Below are 19,047 nucleotides of genomic sequence, written 5' to 3' on the forward strand. Positions count from 1 at the left end.
CCATATTGTATCATGAAATTTCTCAAATGCCTGCAACTAAATGCTTTTTTATCCTTAATAATTAAGGTTGCCTCATGAGCCTACATTCTTCCTGCTTTTTGTCAATGCCATTCCAACACAGATACTATATATTGATGATTAGCCTTCAATATATCTTACCTTATTTTGGGCCGAAGCAATAGCCTAGTGGTAGACATTTGCCTTGCAGGTGGCTGAAGCAGGACGGACCTGGTTCAATTCTCAACGTCCCATATGGTCCCCCAAGCCAGCAGTGAATTATAAGTGCATAGCCAGGAGTAACCCCTGAGCAACACAGGGTGTGGCTCCAAAACAAAAACAAACAAACAATATATATTTAAATACCTTACTTAGCAAATCAACATATAGGTGATAAATTTTGGATAAATGGATGTAGAGTTCTATATGTTATTCTATCACATAGCTCTTTGATGTTTAATAATTCTTTTATTCTTCATCTTTTATATTTTAATCATTTTGCTCATGCAAACAAAACTTTAGAATAATTTATAGTAACTATCTAGTGTAGCACACAAGCCAAATTTCTTTTAGAGACTACAAGTTTAACTCATATATTCAGCATATTTTATATTTTACTAGGTGCTGTCAATTTTTTCTTTGCTTTTCTTTAATCTTTGTCAATAATGAATGTTGTCAGATATGTTTTTGACAACTGTACAAAATAATTACATCACTTTAATTTTAACTTTAATTTCCAAAGTAACAATTATAATCTTTACTGACAATTCATAGTTTCCTTTAAGTGGGTGTCCTTTATAACTGAAACCCAAGTACAAACATGTTTGTAATCATGATGCTTAAAAAATGTATTAATTAAAAAAATAAAATAAAACAAAAGGAGGCAAAGAAAATCAGAGTGGCAAAGCTGATAAATCACTCCTGTAAACAATTAGAAATAGTAATACCAGAAAAAATACTTATAAAAGGTCATAAGATTTTTGGAGTTTTATAATATGTAGGAGTTTCCATGAGACATAAATCCAAGTAGTAGAAAAAAGTTCTTTTGATATTTTTCTATTGTTATGTTGTCATAAATAGTAATTTTAGAGACTTCATTTGTGTGATCAGAGGATATATTGTTTATTTATGTTATAGGTATTTTCTTTGCATATTAAAAATTTTAACATATCATATTTATATTTGTTGTTTTTATATTAAAATACCCAGTAGATTTTTTTAATAATTAGAGTTCATTTATTTTCTTTTGTTTTATTTTTGCTTTTGGGGCCATATCTGGTGATGTTCAAGGATTACTCCTGGCTCTGCATTCAGGAATCACTCTTAGAAGGCTCTGGAATCTATAGAGGACTCGGGGAATTGAACCCAGGTTAGCCTTTTACAAGACCAGCACAATACCCATTTACTTTTTCTCCAGCCTGTCTAGTAAAATATTTTAGTGTCAGATTCTTGAATTTAAATAACAGTTCTAGGAAGCCTATCTGAAACAGTCTAATACAGTTAATATATATACATATATATATGTACTTAAAACATTATCATATGTAAAATGGGAGCAAAATAGTTAAGGATAGGAATAGGTTTAGAGAACTCTATGATATGATACTTAAACTGTTCTATATCTTTATTTGGATTATTTAATGTAGAAGTTTGTACACATTAAAAAATAAATACTACAACCAATAAGGTTTGAGTTTAAGTTATGCAGCCAATAAAAATAATGCAATTAAGTTTTCCAGTCAATCTATAAAAAGAACAAAAACAAAATGTTGAAATGACCAATTTTTTCTAATGTGAATATATAAGTAATATGAGTGCAGATTTTGTACTTAATTATTGAGAATAAATTATTAGGTTTTTTTAATTAGTGTCACATTTTATTTCAAGTTTATAAATGCCAGAATACTGGATATTACCAAGATTGACTGTGGCACCTAAGAGATACAGGGGACAGAGTGGAATTTCTGAGTTTGAGCTGGCACTTAACACTAACTGGTTGTGTGATACTAAGGAACCACGACAGCCCTCTGTGGTTATTAGGATAGAAATAATGCTTATAAATATTAAACCACAGAATAGATGTTAGTATAACCTTTAAAATTATTGTTACTTACCATTGTTACCTAGAAATGTCAACTGGCAGAGATGGTCTTTATATATGTGGAAAACAAAAATTTCTGCCATTTAAGTGTGTAGTCTTTGATTAAAAAATGGAAAGCTATAATAATAGAAAGAGACAAAATGGGTCTTTAAGAGCAGGAAAAATAAATTCAATGTTAAGCTCCATCCAGACTTAAAATGTACTGACTTCCTAAGGGAGGGAACCTTGCTCAACTCTTTTCCACCTGAGGCTGCCCTTGTACACTCATTCACAAATCAATTTAGCAGAATGCCCAGAGGTGTGATGAGAAAAGGTTTGGCTGAGATAGAAATATAAAGATCCTTAAAACAGAAATGAATAAAAAAACATATTCATTTGGCTTTAAAAATAAAACCATAGGCTCAGGTTGAACTGAATTTTAATCTAGCATTTTGGATAAGAATTTCAATTGGTAATGTATTATTCTTTACTCTTTTTTTTTTGGCATTGGTGAAGGTGGAATTATTATATATTTAGAAAATTCTGATGCTAAATATTCTAGATTAGAAGTTAAAAAAATGTTTTTTAAAACATTTTAAGTATCATGTAGAATTACACTTTTAAAAATTAGACCTGTCCAGATTATGTGAAATGTAAGGAAGTTTCTCTGGGTTTGATTTTTATGCAATGCAGTTGTTTTGTTTTGAGGGAGCCACACTTACAGGTGCTACTGAGGGGTTACTCCTGGATCTGCACTCAGAAATCACTCCTGTCATGCTTGGGGGACCACATGGGATGCCAGGAATCAAACCTGAGTAGGTCTCGTGTTGGCTGTATGCAAGGCAAATGCACTGATGCTCTGCTATTGCTCAGGCCCGCAATGCAGTTTTAGTTTCATGCCTTACTTATGTACTGAAGGATCTACATTTTATTCACATAATTATATCAATTTTTCCAGATCATCCTTTTCTAAATTGTATGCTTTGAACAAGGATAATGATTTTTAAATGAACAATGAAACATTTTATTATATTCTTTTAGCAAACGTTTATTTAAGAAAATGTTGTGAGATAACCCCCAAGATTTAATACTTTATTGTACATTGTATATTATCAAAGTTTCTACCACTCATGTATCTATATAGTTTATTTTTCATACATAGACAAATGAATATTTCTTGAAATTAATTTAACAAGAATATCTCCTAGTGACACAATTCATACACAGAAATTTGTGTAGTTATTCTGGCAGATCAGACATAGTAAAAGAAATGGGGAGAAACCAACATATGAGTTTCCTTTTGGAAGAAAATGGTATATTATAAATAATTGTATGTGTAAGCAAAGTGGTCCAATTGGCTATGTGCAACACTTGAGTTGATAGCAGATGCAAATTCTTTACATACTATATATTATCAATTAATTATCAATTTAATAATGTAACTGGTTTTATTTATATTTGGATTTTCAAAATATGTAAACATCTTTAGATGTATTTATTACTATATGTCAGAAATGCAAAATTGATTTTTACTTATTAATAAATACATTAAACTTAGGTCATTTTGTTGCTAGATACTTAAAATAATAAGAAATCACTTTAGGCAATCTAGTTGCATTTTCTACAATCAATTTTTCAGCTAATTCAGTTAATTTTTTAAATGTACTGTGAAGTAAAATAGTCTCTAAAGAAGAATATACTACTTTGTAGTTTGAAATTCAATTTTATAGACACAGTGATCAGAATATCATTCAATTCACACAAAGGAATTAAATTTAGAGAATATGCCACATTTGCATGAAGTGCCTCGTTTCACAATACCTCCTACACAAATTTGAATTGAATATGGTAACTGCTTCCCCAGTGTTACTGAAAGACCAAACTAATATGCTGCTCAAAATCTATAATAAAAACACAGCGACTGCATATATTTAGAGAAACTTTGATGTAAAGATATAGTTCATTGTTGTTTCAAAGTATTATTTTAGGGGACTTAAGTATCTCTAAATGAGTTATAGACATAATGCCCCTGACAGAAACGAGATCCATTGATGCAAAAACACGTGCAGTCCTATTTCTAAATTGATGACCTTGTTTTGTTTTTAATTTTCCTTCAATTGTTGGCCAAAAGGAATGTTATTCCTGACAATTCTCTGGAATTGTTGTCATAAAAGTATTATGATGGCACTTTTAAATTACTACTAGACTAATTCTGAGAAGAATAAAGGTTAATGCTGTACTCCTAGTCCACACATTTGTGTTCCTACTGGTTTCTCAGTCTTTGTGCATTGTTCATGTCGGTTCATTTATCAGGAGTGTAATTATGTAAGTAATATTTGAAAGTTAAGTTAGGATATGGAAAACTTAAATTCAGATAGACAGATTATATGTAATATGTAAGAGATAGTAAATAATCGAATATTTGGCTTTAATATTCCTAGCCAATAATTAATCCAAACAAAAGGAGAAGACATCATGAGCTTAAACTAGTTTATAATGTTTGAATTAAAATAATAAAATTAATTGAGGAATACAATACAATGTATAACAAAACTTGAAAATATCGTAGAATTTACTGGGGGGTGTTCAACAGATGATCAATAGTTGAACACTTATGATATAAACATGCAAAGGGGTGTTACTCACTGCTCAGAAAGAATAATGTATTAATTCATGAAGAACTATGGATGAATTTTAACATCACTATTTTGAATTTAAGATGCCAAAACAAAAGACAAGATACTCTATGGTTTATTTTACATCGACTATAATAGAAGGCAAAATTATAGACACTCGATGAAAAACAAAAGACAAGATACTCTATGGTTTATTTTACATCGACTATAATAGAAGGCAAAATTATAGACACTAGAGGTCAGAGCAGTGTTACAGTGTTACACTGTAACATTTGTCTTTGGCATTTGTCTTGCAAAAGCCAACCCAACTTTAATCCCCAGTATGGTTTCCAAGCACAGCCAGGAGTAATTTCTGAATTAACAGAACTAGGAGTAACCCCTGAGTAACTTCTGAGTTACCAAAAATAACTCAAGGTGTGTCCCCAAAACAAACAACAACAACAACAAAAGAATAGAGACTAAAAGTTGGAAGACAGAAGATTGACCATAGAGTTGAAAGCTAGGTTTAACCTGGATCTTTGCATATCAAAAAATCAGATAGACAAACAAGAAAAAACAAATTTAATAGCTAACATGTATTGAATGTTTATTGTGCCCTGCACAGACAATGCTAATTATCTATGATGAATTATCATGTTTGAACCTTATTGTAATCATAATATTTAGATATATAAGCACAGTTACTGTACAAATACCCAGAAAAAGTTGAAAATTTCTTTTTTGAGTAACATTAAGATTCATGATGTGTTCCATAGGACAAAAGTTAATTCAGAGATAATAAGATTTATTAGAGCTGAATTGTGGACATTCTATTTTCAGTATTGCTGTCCTATCCTATTTATGGGGTTTAGATAGATAATTGACATTTGGTCTAAATTTTATGAACCTCGAGGCAAGACAGATAGCATAGTGGGCAGGATATAACTTTGCACATGTCGAGCCAGGCTGCAGTACCTGTCATCACATAAGGTTTCCTCAAGCATTGCCAGGAATGATCCCTAAACACAGAACCAGGAGTAAACCCTTATCACAGCTGGGTGTGACCCCACAGCAAACAAACAAAAATCAAACCATAGACAACAAGCACTAAATTAATAGGAAAACAGTACATATTATATGGTTAGTGTTTATTGACAAAAGTGATATATATTCATATTTAAAAATTTTAAGCAAGACTTTTATACTATAGTTTTAAGGTCAAATAGTATAAAATAGCATCGAATGAACATTGGATAATATTAGGCACACCATTAATTTTCACAGCTGCTCCCCAGACAAAGCCTATTTTGCAGTCTTTTTTGAGCAGCGCTATAGATATACTTCTCTGTGGATTGCTGGCTTTAGCAGTAACTTGCATTTTGATAAACCCTTAATTATATTTTAGGATTATCAAACAGAGACAATTGTTGATCCTAAATGAGAAAAACAGTTAATATGCAGACTCTAATGGGTACATTTATCATTTCCTTATCATGCTAAGCTTCAGGCTTATTGTAGTCTATTTTCCAAGAAAGTGGAAATGCCATTTCTTAGTATAAAATTGTTCTTTATAATGTGAGCAGTAGATTGAAGCTGTACAGATTGACTCTTTAATGAAATAGGCAACATTCCAATTGAACTGACAAGCTTTATTTCTATTTGTTGTATTTTTTCTCATTACAGATGGACCCGATTCAGAAAGCTGTAATAAATCATACATTTGGGGTTCCTCTTCCTCATCGAAGAAAGCAAATCATATCATGCAACATTTGCCAGTTGAGATTTAATTCTGATGTAAGTTTATCATTTAGTATTCACAAAAATATATTATGCTGTTCTAATCTTGCAGAAGAGATTTCCTAAACATTTTTCTCAAATAACTATGCATGTTGAATTTCAAAGATACTATTTTAACCCCTTATGTGCTTTTTGGAGTTTATTGCATTACCATTGCTTGTTTACTATGGAAAAATGCACATATATACAATTATGCACATTATGTTATATAATAACAATACAATTTGTTATATATTTATGCAAAATATATTGTAAAATAATATAATATTTACTTTTAGAGTTATAAAATTTATCTATTTATAAGTTTACTAGTTAAATTACTTCTGATTTTGATCTCTTGGGAGTGCTAACTTTAGATAATACATTTTCTTGGGAGAATAATAAAATTCATAACCAGTAAGGATTTAAATAGGCTTACCTCTAAAATAGGGACAGTGACGAGTCATATTTTAAGACTGAGATTTTGGATTTGTGAATTCCTTTTGTCAACTTTGGTATGATCCTCAAATTCAGATTAGTCTTTGGCATCTTGAATTAATTTGTATCATAGATCTCAATTTAGTGCCCTAAAAGCACTTTATTTTTAATGTGAATACAGGATACTTTAAAATATATAAAAATTTATGAATAAAATGTAACTGGGAAGCACAATAAAAGGAGAGATATCTGAAGATGATTAGCACTTTGCATCTTGGTGCTTTTAATTTCAAATATCTTTCCTCTTTTAATGATGATTGGATGGACTCTGGGCTTAACACAGTTCAATTTAACACTTTTGCTTTGTGACTAATATAAAAAATACTATTCCTCATCCCCAAACAAAACCTTAAAGAGGGAATGTGAGCTTGGAAGAAATGTTAAATTCTTCATTGATGGTACTTTAGGAAAACGTAAGCCCTATTCTATCAAATTGCTCTTTCCAAATTGCCATTCCTTTGTCCTAAGTTTATATGTAATGTAGAGCTGGCTATAAAATAGTTTCTATAGATTATAAGGTCTTTTAGTATTTAATCTAGTGGTAGTATTTCTCTTGGTGTACTAGTTATGGGGATGGCCATATAAACAATCAGGCACAAAAATAAGGGTTGTGCGATAAATATAAGTAACTCTTCTCTGGTTATTTAATTATGTATAATGATTTATATTATCCTTAAAAAGCACACTTATTGGTAAAATTATTAGATAATTGTTTATATTTCCTTCAGATGACTTCCAAAGAGACAAATAGATGACCTACATAATATCGAAGTATACCTACTATATATAGGAAAACACTAAGAAATTAGTATTTTTTTATTTTGTTTTGTTTTGTTTTGGGGTCATACCCGGCGGTGCTCAGATGTTGACCTGGCTCTGCACTCAGAAATTCTCCTGGCAGACTTGGGGGACCATATGGGATGGGATGCCAGGAATCGAACAACCTTCTGTCCTGAGTTGGCTGTGTGCAAGGCAAACACCTTACTGCTGTGCTATCTTTATGGCTCAACACCAGTACTTTATTTGAAATAAATTTGTGGGCACTTTGTTTCATTTTGCTGTTAAGTATTTCTAGATTATATTATTTCAATTTGATTATTTATACATTTGCTACATTTAATTCAATAATGAGTATTTTCAATGGATATATGTTAACATAGTGATCTCTTCTACTGTTAAAAAAATGTCCTTTCATCATGTTAAATGAGAGTATTGAGCTTGGGACCAGAGTGATAGAACAGTGGTAGGAATTTGCTTTGCACTTGACCAATTTGGGACCAACCCGGGTTTTATCCCTGGCCTCCCATATAGTCTCCGGAACCTGCCATGAGTGACTTCTGAACGCAGGGCCTTAGTATTCCCTGAGCACTGCAGGATGTGGCCCCAAAACCAAAGGAAAAAAAGAGAGACTATAGAGCTCAATAGTTACTATTTTGGTCAGATCCTAACACTTAGTAAATAATCTTATAGTTTCCTAAATAGCCTATTAAGTATCTCCTTCTTGATTTCTTTTCCTTTAAATCATACTATGTTATTTTAAAACTAACCAAACAATATCTTCAGGATCAACATTAGCAGATTCTTATATTTGTGAAACTATTTCAAATTGCTCTTCATGTCAAAAATTTTCTGTTATAAAAAAACAATTCCTGTATAGTGTGTATCAAAAAGTCTCTTCAAGTTTATTGAACCCAGTTTTCCCCTAACTGTAAGAAAGCAATCTGCTTTAGATAGGTTAGCTCTTTGATTGACTAATTCCCTATGGATACACATACTATTTCAAGGCAGTTTCTTACCTTATTTTTTTATCTAATAGATAAATATCAAAGCCATCTTTGAAAAATAGATAAATTGTCACATGGGGTTTAAGAAACATGCATACAAAATCAATAACTAAGAAGTATAACATTATAGATAGTGTAGAATATTTATAAACTATTTATCTAAAATGCAGCCTTAGTTCACTGAAAAGAGATAATGACAGTCTATTCTGTTAATAAAGTTTGATAAAGTTTCAATGTAATATAAAATTCAATATATGTCTGTTAAGGATAACTGCTTCTCATTATAATAACTTTGTTTTTAGTTTTATCAGGCTTGTGGTCAAAGTAAAAAATGTCCAAGGTAATTGAGAGATTTAGTCCAGTCATACTGTAGCTATCACTGAATTAATCTTCTGTCATGGTTACAACTTAAACTCAGTGATTTAGAGCAATGCATTTGTTGTTTTATAGTTTTGGAAGTGAAGACTTTGAAATAGGTCTCCCTGGACCAATCAGTGTAACAGCAGGGTTATTTCTTCTGAATGAACTAGGGGACAGTTTAGTTCTTTGTCTTTTATTTGTCATGCTTTAAATGCTCTTTGTTCCTTCACTCTTGACCTCCTTCCAGCTTCATAGAAAGCAAATAAAAATCTGGTTGAATCCCTATTCCTATAAAAGAATGTTCCACTTTCCTGCATCTATTATCTATACTTAAAGAATCTGGTAATCACCAGAAACTCGATTGAATAATTATGTGTCATTACTCTTTTTTTTTTGTTTGTTTGTCTGTTGTTTTGTTTTTTTCAATAGAATTCTCCCATTGAGATAGATACTCTTGGCTTTCCTCATACATCTACAATGGGATAATGGCTCAGTATTTGGGTCTAGTACTATTGTACTTTGGGCCTGGTTGAGGTTGGGGTCACCACAAGAGTAATATTCCGCAGGATTTAGAACCTATCAGGCCTATAAGTAAAGTGCCCACAGATAAACTTGTGCTAATTATTCAACTCAGATATGTACTCTACCCCTTTATCTTTTTCCATCATATCACAAACCTTTATTTCTCAATTTCTGTTTTATTTAATCTGCTAATGTAACCTTCACTGTCATTTAATACACTCATAGTTTTCAGGAATTTAAATTTAAGCACTTGTATTCTGCTTACTACTCTTTAGGGTTTACATTGAATTTGAACTGAATTTCATGACCACCTACTATATCAGCTAATAAAAAATTTAATCTGGATTCAGCTGAATTTACTGTCATTCTTAGCTTTTTGTTTGTTTGTTTGTTTGTTTTTGGGTCACACCCGGCCACACTCAGGGGTTACTCCTGGCTCTATGCTCAGAAATTGCTCCTGGCAGGCTCAGGGGACCATTGGGATGCCGGGATTCAAACCACCGATCTTCTGTACGCAAGGCAAATGCCTTACCTCCATGCTATCTCTCCGGCCCCCATTCTTTGCTTTTATGTATTTATTTTTATTCATGAATTCAGTATATTTTTCTACTTATAATTATTTCAAGTAATTTTAAATGTGACATCCTTCACTAGTTAAATTTATATATTATTTAGAAATATTTTAGCTATGATTTCCAGATGGAAAATAACCATTGCTAAATTAAAATATATAGGAGTGGAAAGTTCCTTCTATTCTAACTTCCACTGAGATTTAAAAACAAAGGTCTATGCAGGGGTCCTCAAACTTTTTAAACAGGGGGCCAGTTCACTGTCCCTCAGACCATTGGAGGGTCTGACTATAGTAAAAACAAAACTTAGGAACAAATTCTTATGCACACTGCATATATCTTATTTTGCAATGAAGAAACAAAACAGATACAAATACAATATGTGGCCATAGTTTGAGGACCACTGGTAGGATTAGTATGTCAATAAAACTTAATGTTAGAAATAAGAGATATATTTACTTATTGATTGTGTCCATTGATGCTAATTTTTTGTTTGTTTTTGGGCTATACCCAGGGGTTACTCCTGGCTTTGTGCTCAGAAGTTATTCTTGGAAGGCTCAAAGAACCATATGAGATGCCTCGTATAGAACCCAGGATGGACAAGTGGAAGGCATGCACCATACCTGCTTGTGCTATCACTCCAGCCACTAATACTAATTTTATCAAATATTCAATATGGCATGTCAAGAATTATTGAATATATTATTTATTCATCAACATATAATAAAATAATCTCTAATAATAAAAATCCATATAAAAGTTGTAAAATCTTTTTACTCTAAGTAAAATGTTTTATAATACCAATACAAATGATTCTTTGTTCTTTCCAGGTAAATCTCAGATTCATTTTCTTATTTCATATTTAAACGTAGACTCTGACTGGAAAGGTAACACTAATTCATTTTTATGCTTGATTGAATCTTCTATCACATAGGAAAGAATTTTTTGCCAAATGAACCTTTTAAATTTTCAAAGATTCTTCCCATTACAATGAAAATAATAACCTGTGGTCCTTTTATCTCTACATCATGAAAATTCAATTTCCCTTTTCATATGCCTCTATTTATCATTAACCCTTTTATATTAAAATTCTGTGGGTTGACTTTATGGCATATCTGTTTACAGTGCAATTTTCTTTTTTGTCCTGCAAATATAATTAAAAAGAGTAAATTATATTGCATATATTTTAAGTCAGATCAACTTCTTTTAGTGTAAGCTTTTTCTTTGAAAAATAAAACGTGTTATTCTGTGAAATATGAATGGTTTTATTTAAAAAAGCTTTTGAATAAAGAATAAAAGGTTTCAATTTGCCCAATTATTTTAACAGCATCTTAAGTAAGTATAAATAACCAGAGGCCTGGACAATGGTTAGTAAGCATGATTTTGAAAAGTGAGTTAAATAAGTTATTAAGTATATGTTTTGAAAGAAACATATTGAGGGGCCAGTCTTAATATAAGATGATGTAAAGAATTAGTACATGATGACCATTTATGTATAGATGTAAAATAAAATATAAACCATTATAAAATCACTATACCTAAGGTTCACTATAATTAGCTTTGTAACAGTAGGAATGGATAATATTTTAGAGCAGAAGCATTCTGCTAATTCTAAATGATGAAACTATAGAACAGAGAATGTTGGAGACTTATTCTATATCACATGGCAGTAGCTGGCTGGCAGGCATAAATTTCATTTCCTGGTTGTTTCTGCCTCATTTGTTCTAGGTAGGGCAGCAAGTCGATCAAAGTGTCTAGCAGCTGCTAAAGTAATGGCAGGGAGAGAAGCTTGTGTTTCATGTTCTATTATACAGTACTAGAGAGAGGAACTCAAGTTCTCCTGTGAACTAACTGGAGGGAATTAGAGCTGTTTTGGAGTCTCATTTGTTCTGTGGTTTATTACCTTTTTACACTCTGGACTGAACAAATATATTGACCAGAAGTTGAAAACTACTGGGTCTGCTTCTTTGTGAGTTTATAGAAGTATCTTATTATATCACTCATATTTGGTCAGAAAACAATTATAAGCAAGATGAAAATTTAAATAGAAATGAAAATTACTGAGTTGCAATGGAATAATAACATGTCCTTTATGACACAGAACACCGCCAAACAATAATATGGGGACTGTTTTTTTGAAGTGTAAGAGAAAATTTCTCATCAGAAAATAATAATGCTTCTTGGAAATTATGGACACTTCCAAAAGGTGACCCACGGGATCATCATCCATATAATGGAAGACTTTTGTCTGCAGTCTCAAATTATACTCAGAACTCATTGATATTATTGTTGTTATATTGTCATAATCATATTTTAACATTTATTACATTATTACATATCCTAGTCTGAAGGTTAATAAAAGTCTCCATATGAGAAATTATCCTTTCATTCCAAACCTGGAAGTTCCCGGAGAATGTGAGTCAAAAAATCATTGGGTCAGGATAGAAGCAGCTTGCTTAATTGGCTATATGCTCCTGGGCTCCTTGTTGAATGTATAGGTTCCACAACTATTTCATTTTAAATGACAATACATTCACCACAAACATCTTGTAAGGATCATAAGCTATAACGTGCAGAAAATTGAATCATAAACTGGATTGTAAATTAAATTAGGAAGAATAGTTTTATTTATGGAATTGAAATACATTTACACTAGTGTTTTTTCTAAATGTTAAATTACTTCCAAAGAAAAACAAAATTTTTTGTTTTGGTTTTTTTTTTTTTTTGGCCACACCCATTTGATGCTCAGGGGTTACTCCTGGCTAAGCGATCAGAAATAACCCCTGGCTTGGTGGGACCATATGGGACGCGGGGGGGGGGGGGGGGGGGGAATTGAACCGAGGTCCTTCCTTGACTAGCGCTTGCAAGGAAGACACCTTATCTCTAGCACAACCTCATCGACCCCGAAATACAAAATCTTTTTAAAAATCTTTTCTGTCTTTTAGAAAAGTACTTAGGGTGATAAGCTCTGTCAATAACGATTGTTTTTAGTATGTATATTATGCTAATATTGGAGGTATTCATGTCTAGCAAATATTTATGTTTTTATAGCTTCAGAGATTTACTTAGCACCAGCAAAGCTGTATTTTTTTTTTTAAATTTCAACCTCTTTAAATCGATAGTTGCTACTAACTCCCAGAAGATTTTCTGAGGGACTCAGGTATAAATTAAATTTTCAGGCAGCTTTGAAACATCTCTTTCATAAGAGAGTGTCCCTCTGTTAGTCTCCACAACTCGCAGGACTATGTGGAACTTAGGCCTGAGCAATGGGACCTTCTACACAGTGCTTTTTCGTCTTTCAAAGCAGTTCTTTGACAGGGCCATTTTGCCTCCATCAAAGAGATGACATATCCAGGAACCTGTTGAGGTATTTCTGGGCGGTTAGTGCCCTCAGTGTGGTTTAGTTCCAGAATATGCAGTGATAAGCTTTAGGCAGCAATTGCCTTTGAAATAAGTGTCTGGAGATCTCTTTTGGATGACTTCTCCAGTGAGTGTGTATTCCTGCCTCACTCTTAGAACATGGCCATGATAAATTTACTTCTTGAATAAAGCCTGGCTCTAACAGTAATTCCAAGAAAACAAAACTACACAGAAGACCAAGTAAAACTATTATGTCTGATTGTTAAGATTTCAGAAGAAATGAAAATTCACAATTTAATACATTTCAGGACTCTCATTCAGGCTTTAGTCTCCCAAACCTTCACATGTAGACTCTTTTAGAAAGAGTCCCTAGTTCTTTAAGTTTTTTCCTGTGGAGACACTGTATAACAAATTTTACTTTTGACCTAAAGATATGGGAAATTTGGACTTAAAAGAGAAAAAAATTGATTTGAATACAATTCAACTCTCATTAATATGTATGCAACCTCAACCCCATAATATATAACCATAATCTTACTTGAAGAGGACTTTTTTATGAAGCACTTTGAACACCTACTGATTGTTTTATATTAAAGCTTAGAAAGTAATGCCTACAGAATAATTATGTCCATTTGTTAGGGTCTATAGATGGGTAAACTAAAGACAGAGAATATTTAGAGGGCTTTTTTAAAGTCTCAAAGCTGTTTAGTGCACTAGGTTATTTAGAACAGTGGTTTTCATTTCATCTGACCCAATTATAATCATTTGCTTCTTGTTACCCCCTTGCTATGATCCCTCATTGACATGATTTTCATGTCTAATCCCCTTCTCATCAGAAAATAATAATACTTCTTGGAAATTACCTGGTTATCCCTGTTAGAGAAATGTTAGTCTAGAAACATCCCTCACCATCCCAAACCTACTGCTTATATGTTTGAGATCAGAGGGCATATCCTAAGGGGTATTTTAAGATTTACATTAGTATACTCTGATAGGTTCAACCCAGTTTAACTGGACACTTCATTTTGCACACAATGCAAAATATAGTTAATAATCACATCAGTCAAGGTCAGCTAGAATCTGGAAACACATCTCAAAGTTAATAATCACTTACAGGCAAGACTATTGCAATAAGCTAGTACTTGAGTGGGGGGGACATGATAAAATATATACATTGAATATGTTTTTTAGATAACACCTATGATGAGTAATACATTTTGTAAAGAAAGTAAGGTAGAGAGTAAGTAAGTAAGTAAGTAAGTAAGTAAGTAAGTAAGTAAGTAAGTAAGTAAGTAAGTAAGTAAGAAAGTAAGTACAGAGCACAAGAAACAGAATGTAATGGGGGGTTGTAGGCAAGAGTTGATCAATAAGAGGAATATTTTCAATTCAATTGAATAAAAGTTGATAACAAGACCCAAAGGAACAAGCTCAGCAGCCTATTAATTTTTAAAAAAATACTCTAAAAATAAGAGTCAATAAATGCTAAAACTAAATAAATAAGATACCTGGGGTGAGAAATACTTTTCGTTATTGACAAAAAGGAAAATCACAGCAGAATTAAATACTTAAGTTCTATGGGTCCAGAGCTATAGTGGAAGTCGTAAAGTGACTGCTTTGCCCATGCTAGCCTAGGACAGACAGTGGTTCGACGTCCTCTGTGTCCCATGTGGTCCCCCAAGCCAGGAGCGATTTCTGAGCGCATAGGCAGGAGTAACCCCTGGGCATTACCAGGTGTGGCCCAGAAAACAAACAAAAAAATTCTACGCTTAAATTTCATTAAGGACATTTAAAATAATTTCTACCTTGTGATTAAAATTAATTTTAAGAGGGCATAGAAATAATACAACAGGTAGGGTGCTTAAACCCAGGTTGCAGCAACCTGGACTCAGGTTGGTAAACTGCACAAAATATTTTCCTTTAAGTCCCAGTAGGAATGATCCTAAAACACTGAACCAGGAGTAAGCCATGAGTATCACAAATGTACCTCACCAAAATGAATTATTGGGTCCTTTTTCTTTATGCCTTATATCCCTGCAATAAAAGATCCATAACTTTAGCAATTTTCTCTCTAAACATAAAAAATGACTGGACTGTAGCAATGATGCAAGTAGTAGAGCATTTGCCTTGTACGCAGATAACCTATGATGAACTGTGGTTCCATTCCTTGTGTCCAAAATGGTCCCCCAAGCCAGGATCAATTTCTGAGTGCATAGCTAGGAGTAACCCCAGAGCATCACTGGATGTGGCCCAAAAACCTAAAAATAAAAAATGAATATTCACATAACTTGCAAGATTATAAGTGGAATTAAATAGAAGCACTACCTAGAAGCTAGTTCTTATGACCCCGAAAGCTAGCCCTATGGAAATCACTAAATTTTAGCTGATTTGAGAAAAAATAAGTCTTTTTGTTTCAAAAATCTCTTGAAATCTTTTTTTATTCAAAAACCTTCTATTTCAATTTTATTAAGCATCATGGATATTTTTATAATATTCCAGCAAACTCATCAGTGTCTGACTAATCAAGTCTTTATTAGCCATAGAATAAATTTATGATTTAATCTAGTGGCCCAGAAAATGCTTGAAATATAATATAAATTTTATTACTTATCTTTTGCAATATATTCATTTCAAATATTATCAGACAACAGCAAACTCAACCAATTACAGTAATTGTATTAATGGTTATTAATAATTGAAATTACAAACTTTAATTTTGTCACCCATTTCCTTTCATTTTAGACACTTTTTGTCTGTGCCTTGCCCATTTTTAATGCACTGTATTGCTGAACTACATGCATCAGGGCAACAACTCACTTCACAGTTAAAAATAATTTATAGGACTCAGGACTATAGTTCATCTGTAGAACATTTGATATATGTTTGTCTTTGGTTTCAATCACTAATAATGAAAAAGAAATAAGAGAATATAATTAATAATTAACCCTAAATATTCATGGCTTTGGCATCTGAGGATTCAATAAAATGACATTTGTTGTTTGAATATTTAAATGTGAAACTTTGGCATAAAAATGTAATGTGTAAGTTGTCGAGCATAGTTCATAACCTTATTGTTCTAAGGTCACTTATATGCTATATCAGCATTTTATAAAACATCAATTCAGTTATAACCTGGACATTGAACAATAAGAAAGACTTATTCCTGGTAAGAAGAGCAAAGAACCTTGAGTAAAAGATAAAGATAATTCTTTTTGATGCCTTTACACTTTGTTTATAGCCCCAAAGTGGCACTTTATAACTATCGTTTCTTAACAACCTGTCATTTGTCATTGTCCTTTTATTCTCTGTATTGATTAACTAGAACAATTGTGTTAAAATACACTTACTTTTTCAAGTGTTCACATGTCATTCATAAAATGAACCTATTCATTCTATCTTTTTCACCCCTAATTTATAAATCTATTTATTTTGGTTTAGGAGCCACATTTGGCCCATGTTTAGGGCTCTACTCCTGACTCTGCTCAGGGATATTCCTGCTAGTGCTTGAGGGATGTTATGGTATTGTAGGAATCATAACCAGGTCAACCACATAAAAGACTATTGTCTTATCTGCTGTCTAATCTCTCTAGACAACCCTATTACTTTTTTAATTATTACTATTTTAGAAGTGTCTTTGTTTAGTCAAAGTTTAAGAAGAATGACATTGTACAAGGCATGCAAAAAAATCACACCCTGCTTAGATTACAATGTTAGAGATTTTATGACAATAAAACCAACAACTAAAAAAGGATTCAATATGTATTCCTTCAGAATCAGCAGATGATCTTGCTATTTTAGAATACAACTACCCCTAGTTTTCTGGACCAGATTCATCTTTTTGAAGCCTGCCAAAACTAATTCAAAATGCAAAATACTGCCTCTGGAATCTGTTGGCTCTGTTCAAATTCATGTTTTGATGTAAATTGAATCTGATAGTGGTGGATGTTGTAGAAATCATTTTGGGAGCTCATATCTTGTGAAGTGTGAGAGATGAGGAAGGCAAATGAATACCTGGAATGCTATGAAAATGAAATGAAGCTTCGTTTTCTGCATCTGTGCATGTTTATTCCATGGTACCTTGAAAATCAAGGCAACTTTTAAGACTTATTCATTCAGTTTAATGTTGAACCTATGTGTTTCATGTTTCCTTGGGAGGACTAAATGAGCTTTTTAAATTCCCTTTACCTACTCAATCTATAGAGATTGATGTAAGGCAAATTTATTCTTATTAGGTTTATTGGGATAGTAGGTTGCTTCTGTACAACTTTAAACCTCTCTTTTATAAATAAGTTTCTAAAGGTAGTCTCCAAGCAGGTTTTATCCATTTCTCAAGCAATGCTTATTTTCCCTGCATCAAAGATCTTGTCATGATAATCAACTTTCTTGTCCCAGCCATCAATCACTCTTGATTACAGCTGGGTAGAAGTTCTGTTCTGTTGATCAGCTCATCAATGCACATAATATTACACCTGGAGTCCAGTACAAATCATCCCTACATGTGAAGAGCATTTTTCTTCAAGGCTTTGTGGATGTTTTCATCATTTACATTTGAGTCTCATTGAGTTGTCATGTCTATTTTTACTTTATCTGCTCTCTCATATAAAATGCTCCCTGATAATAGCTCTCAAAGTTTAGTTGATAATTTGTATGTTATTATTACTATCCTTTTTTTGTCTTTATAATCACAAGAGTAGCATCCGATCTGTTGTATCCTTGGTTTCACATGAACTTTTCCCATTCTTAGTGCAGTTATTGAAGAAATTAAAATCATATGAATTATAATTCAATGAATATTCAGTACTTCTGAAAAAAAGCACGTTAGCATATGTTTTCCTTGAATGTTTGCAAGTCTAATTTTGTTGATTTTTAATGGTTTCCTAAGTTAGGTTTTTTATTTTATGTGTTGGCTTAGAGTAGGGAATATTTATCCTTAATTTCATTTTATTTTAAGTAACACTAACTAGCTATCCCATGGTTTAACAAGACATTGAAAAGTAACTATTTTAAAATCTATTGCTCACAGTCAGCATTACTTTTAGCGTGTATATAGTATGTGTTATACATAGTGAAAGCTTTTCTTGTTTCTCTAATCCAGCTCATATTTCTTAAAATGGTATTTTTAGAATAGTATTAGAGCAATGACAAGAGTATTTCATGTAAAATATTTATTGACTTTATAAAGTATTTAAAGTAAATATACTTAAACATTTGATATATCTTTGATTATTCCACATTTTCTCCTTTTATCTTATTTTATTTCTATTGCTTTATGAAATATGGAAGAAGTAATTCACTGAGCATAATATCTTAAGTTTATATTGAAAACATAAAAATATGAATAGAATGTTAAATTATCATATAACATGGAATAACTTTGAAATCATTCTTTTTTATTATGAGACTATAAGAAAAATTTCTACTATAACTGAAATTTTTATTACTGGTATATTTCTATTTTTCAGTAAATTAGGAAAACAAAGTGTGATGTT

General features: G+C 32.0%; 1 protein-coding gene across 2 annotated transcripts in view; it reads left to right on the plus strand.

The window, feature by feature from the left end:
• Window positions 1-19,047, plus strand: part of ZNF385D (zinc finger protein 385D) — a 376,013-nt gene that overhangs the window by 207,680 nt on the left and 149,286 nt on the right. For both annotated transcript variants that reach the window (XM_049766069.1, XM_049766068.1), the window contains exon 3: window positions 6,376-6,486. In XM_049766069.1, coding sequence (XP_049622026.1) covers window positions 6,376-6,486 — 111 coding nt within the window. The remainder of the gene's footprint in view (window positions 1-6,375; window positions 6,487-19,047) is intronic.

Source organism: Suncus etruscus, chromosome 20 (assembly GCF_024139225.1).
Source record: "Suncus etruscus isolate mSunEtr1 chromosome 20, mSunEtr1.pri.cur, whole genome shotgun sequence".
Taxonomy (NCBI): Eukaryota; Metazoa; Chordata; class Mammalia; order Eulipotyphla; family Soricidae; genus Suncus; species Suncus etruscus.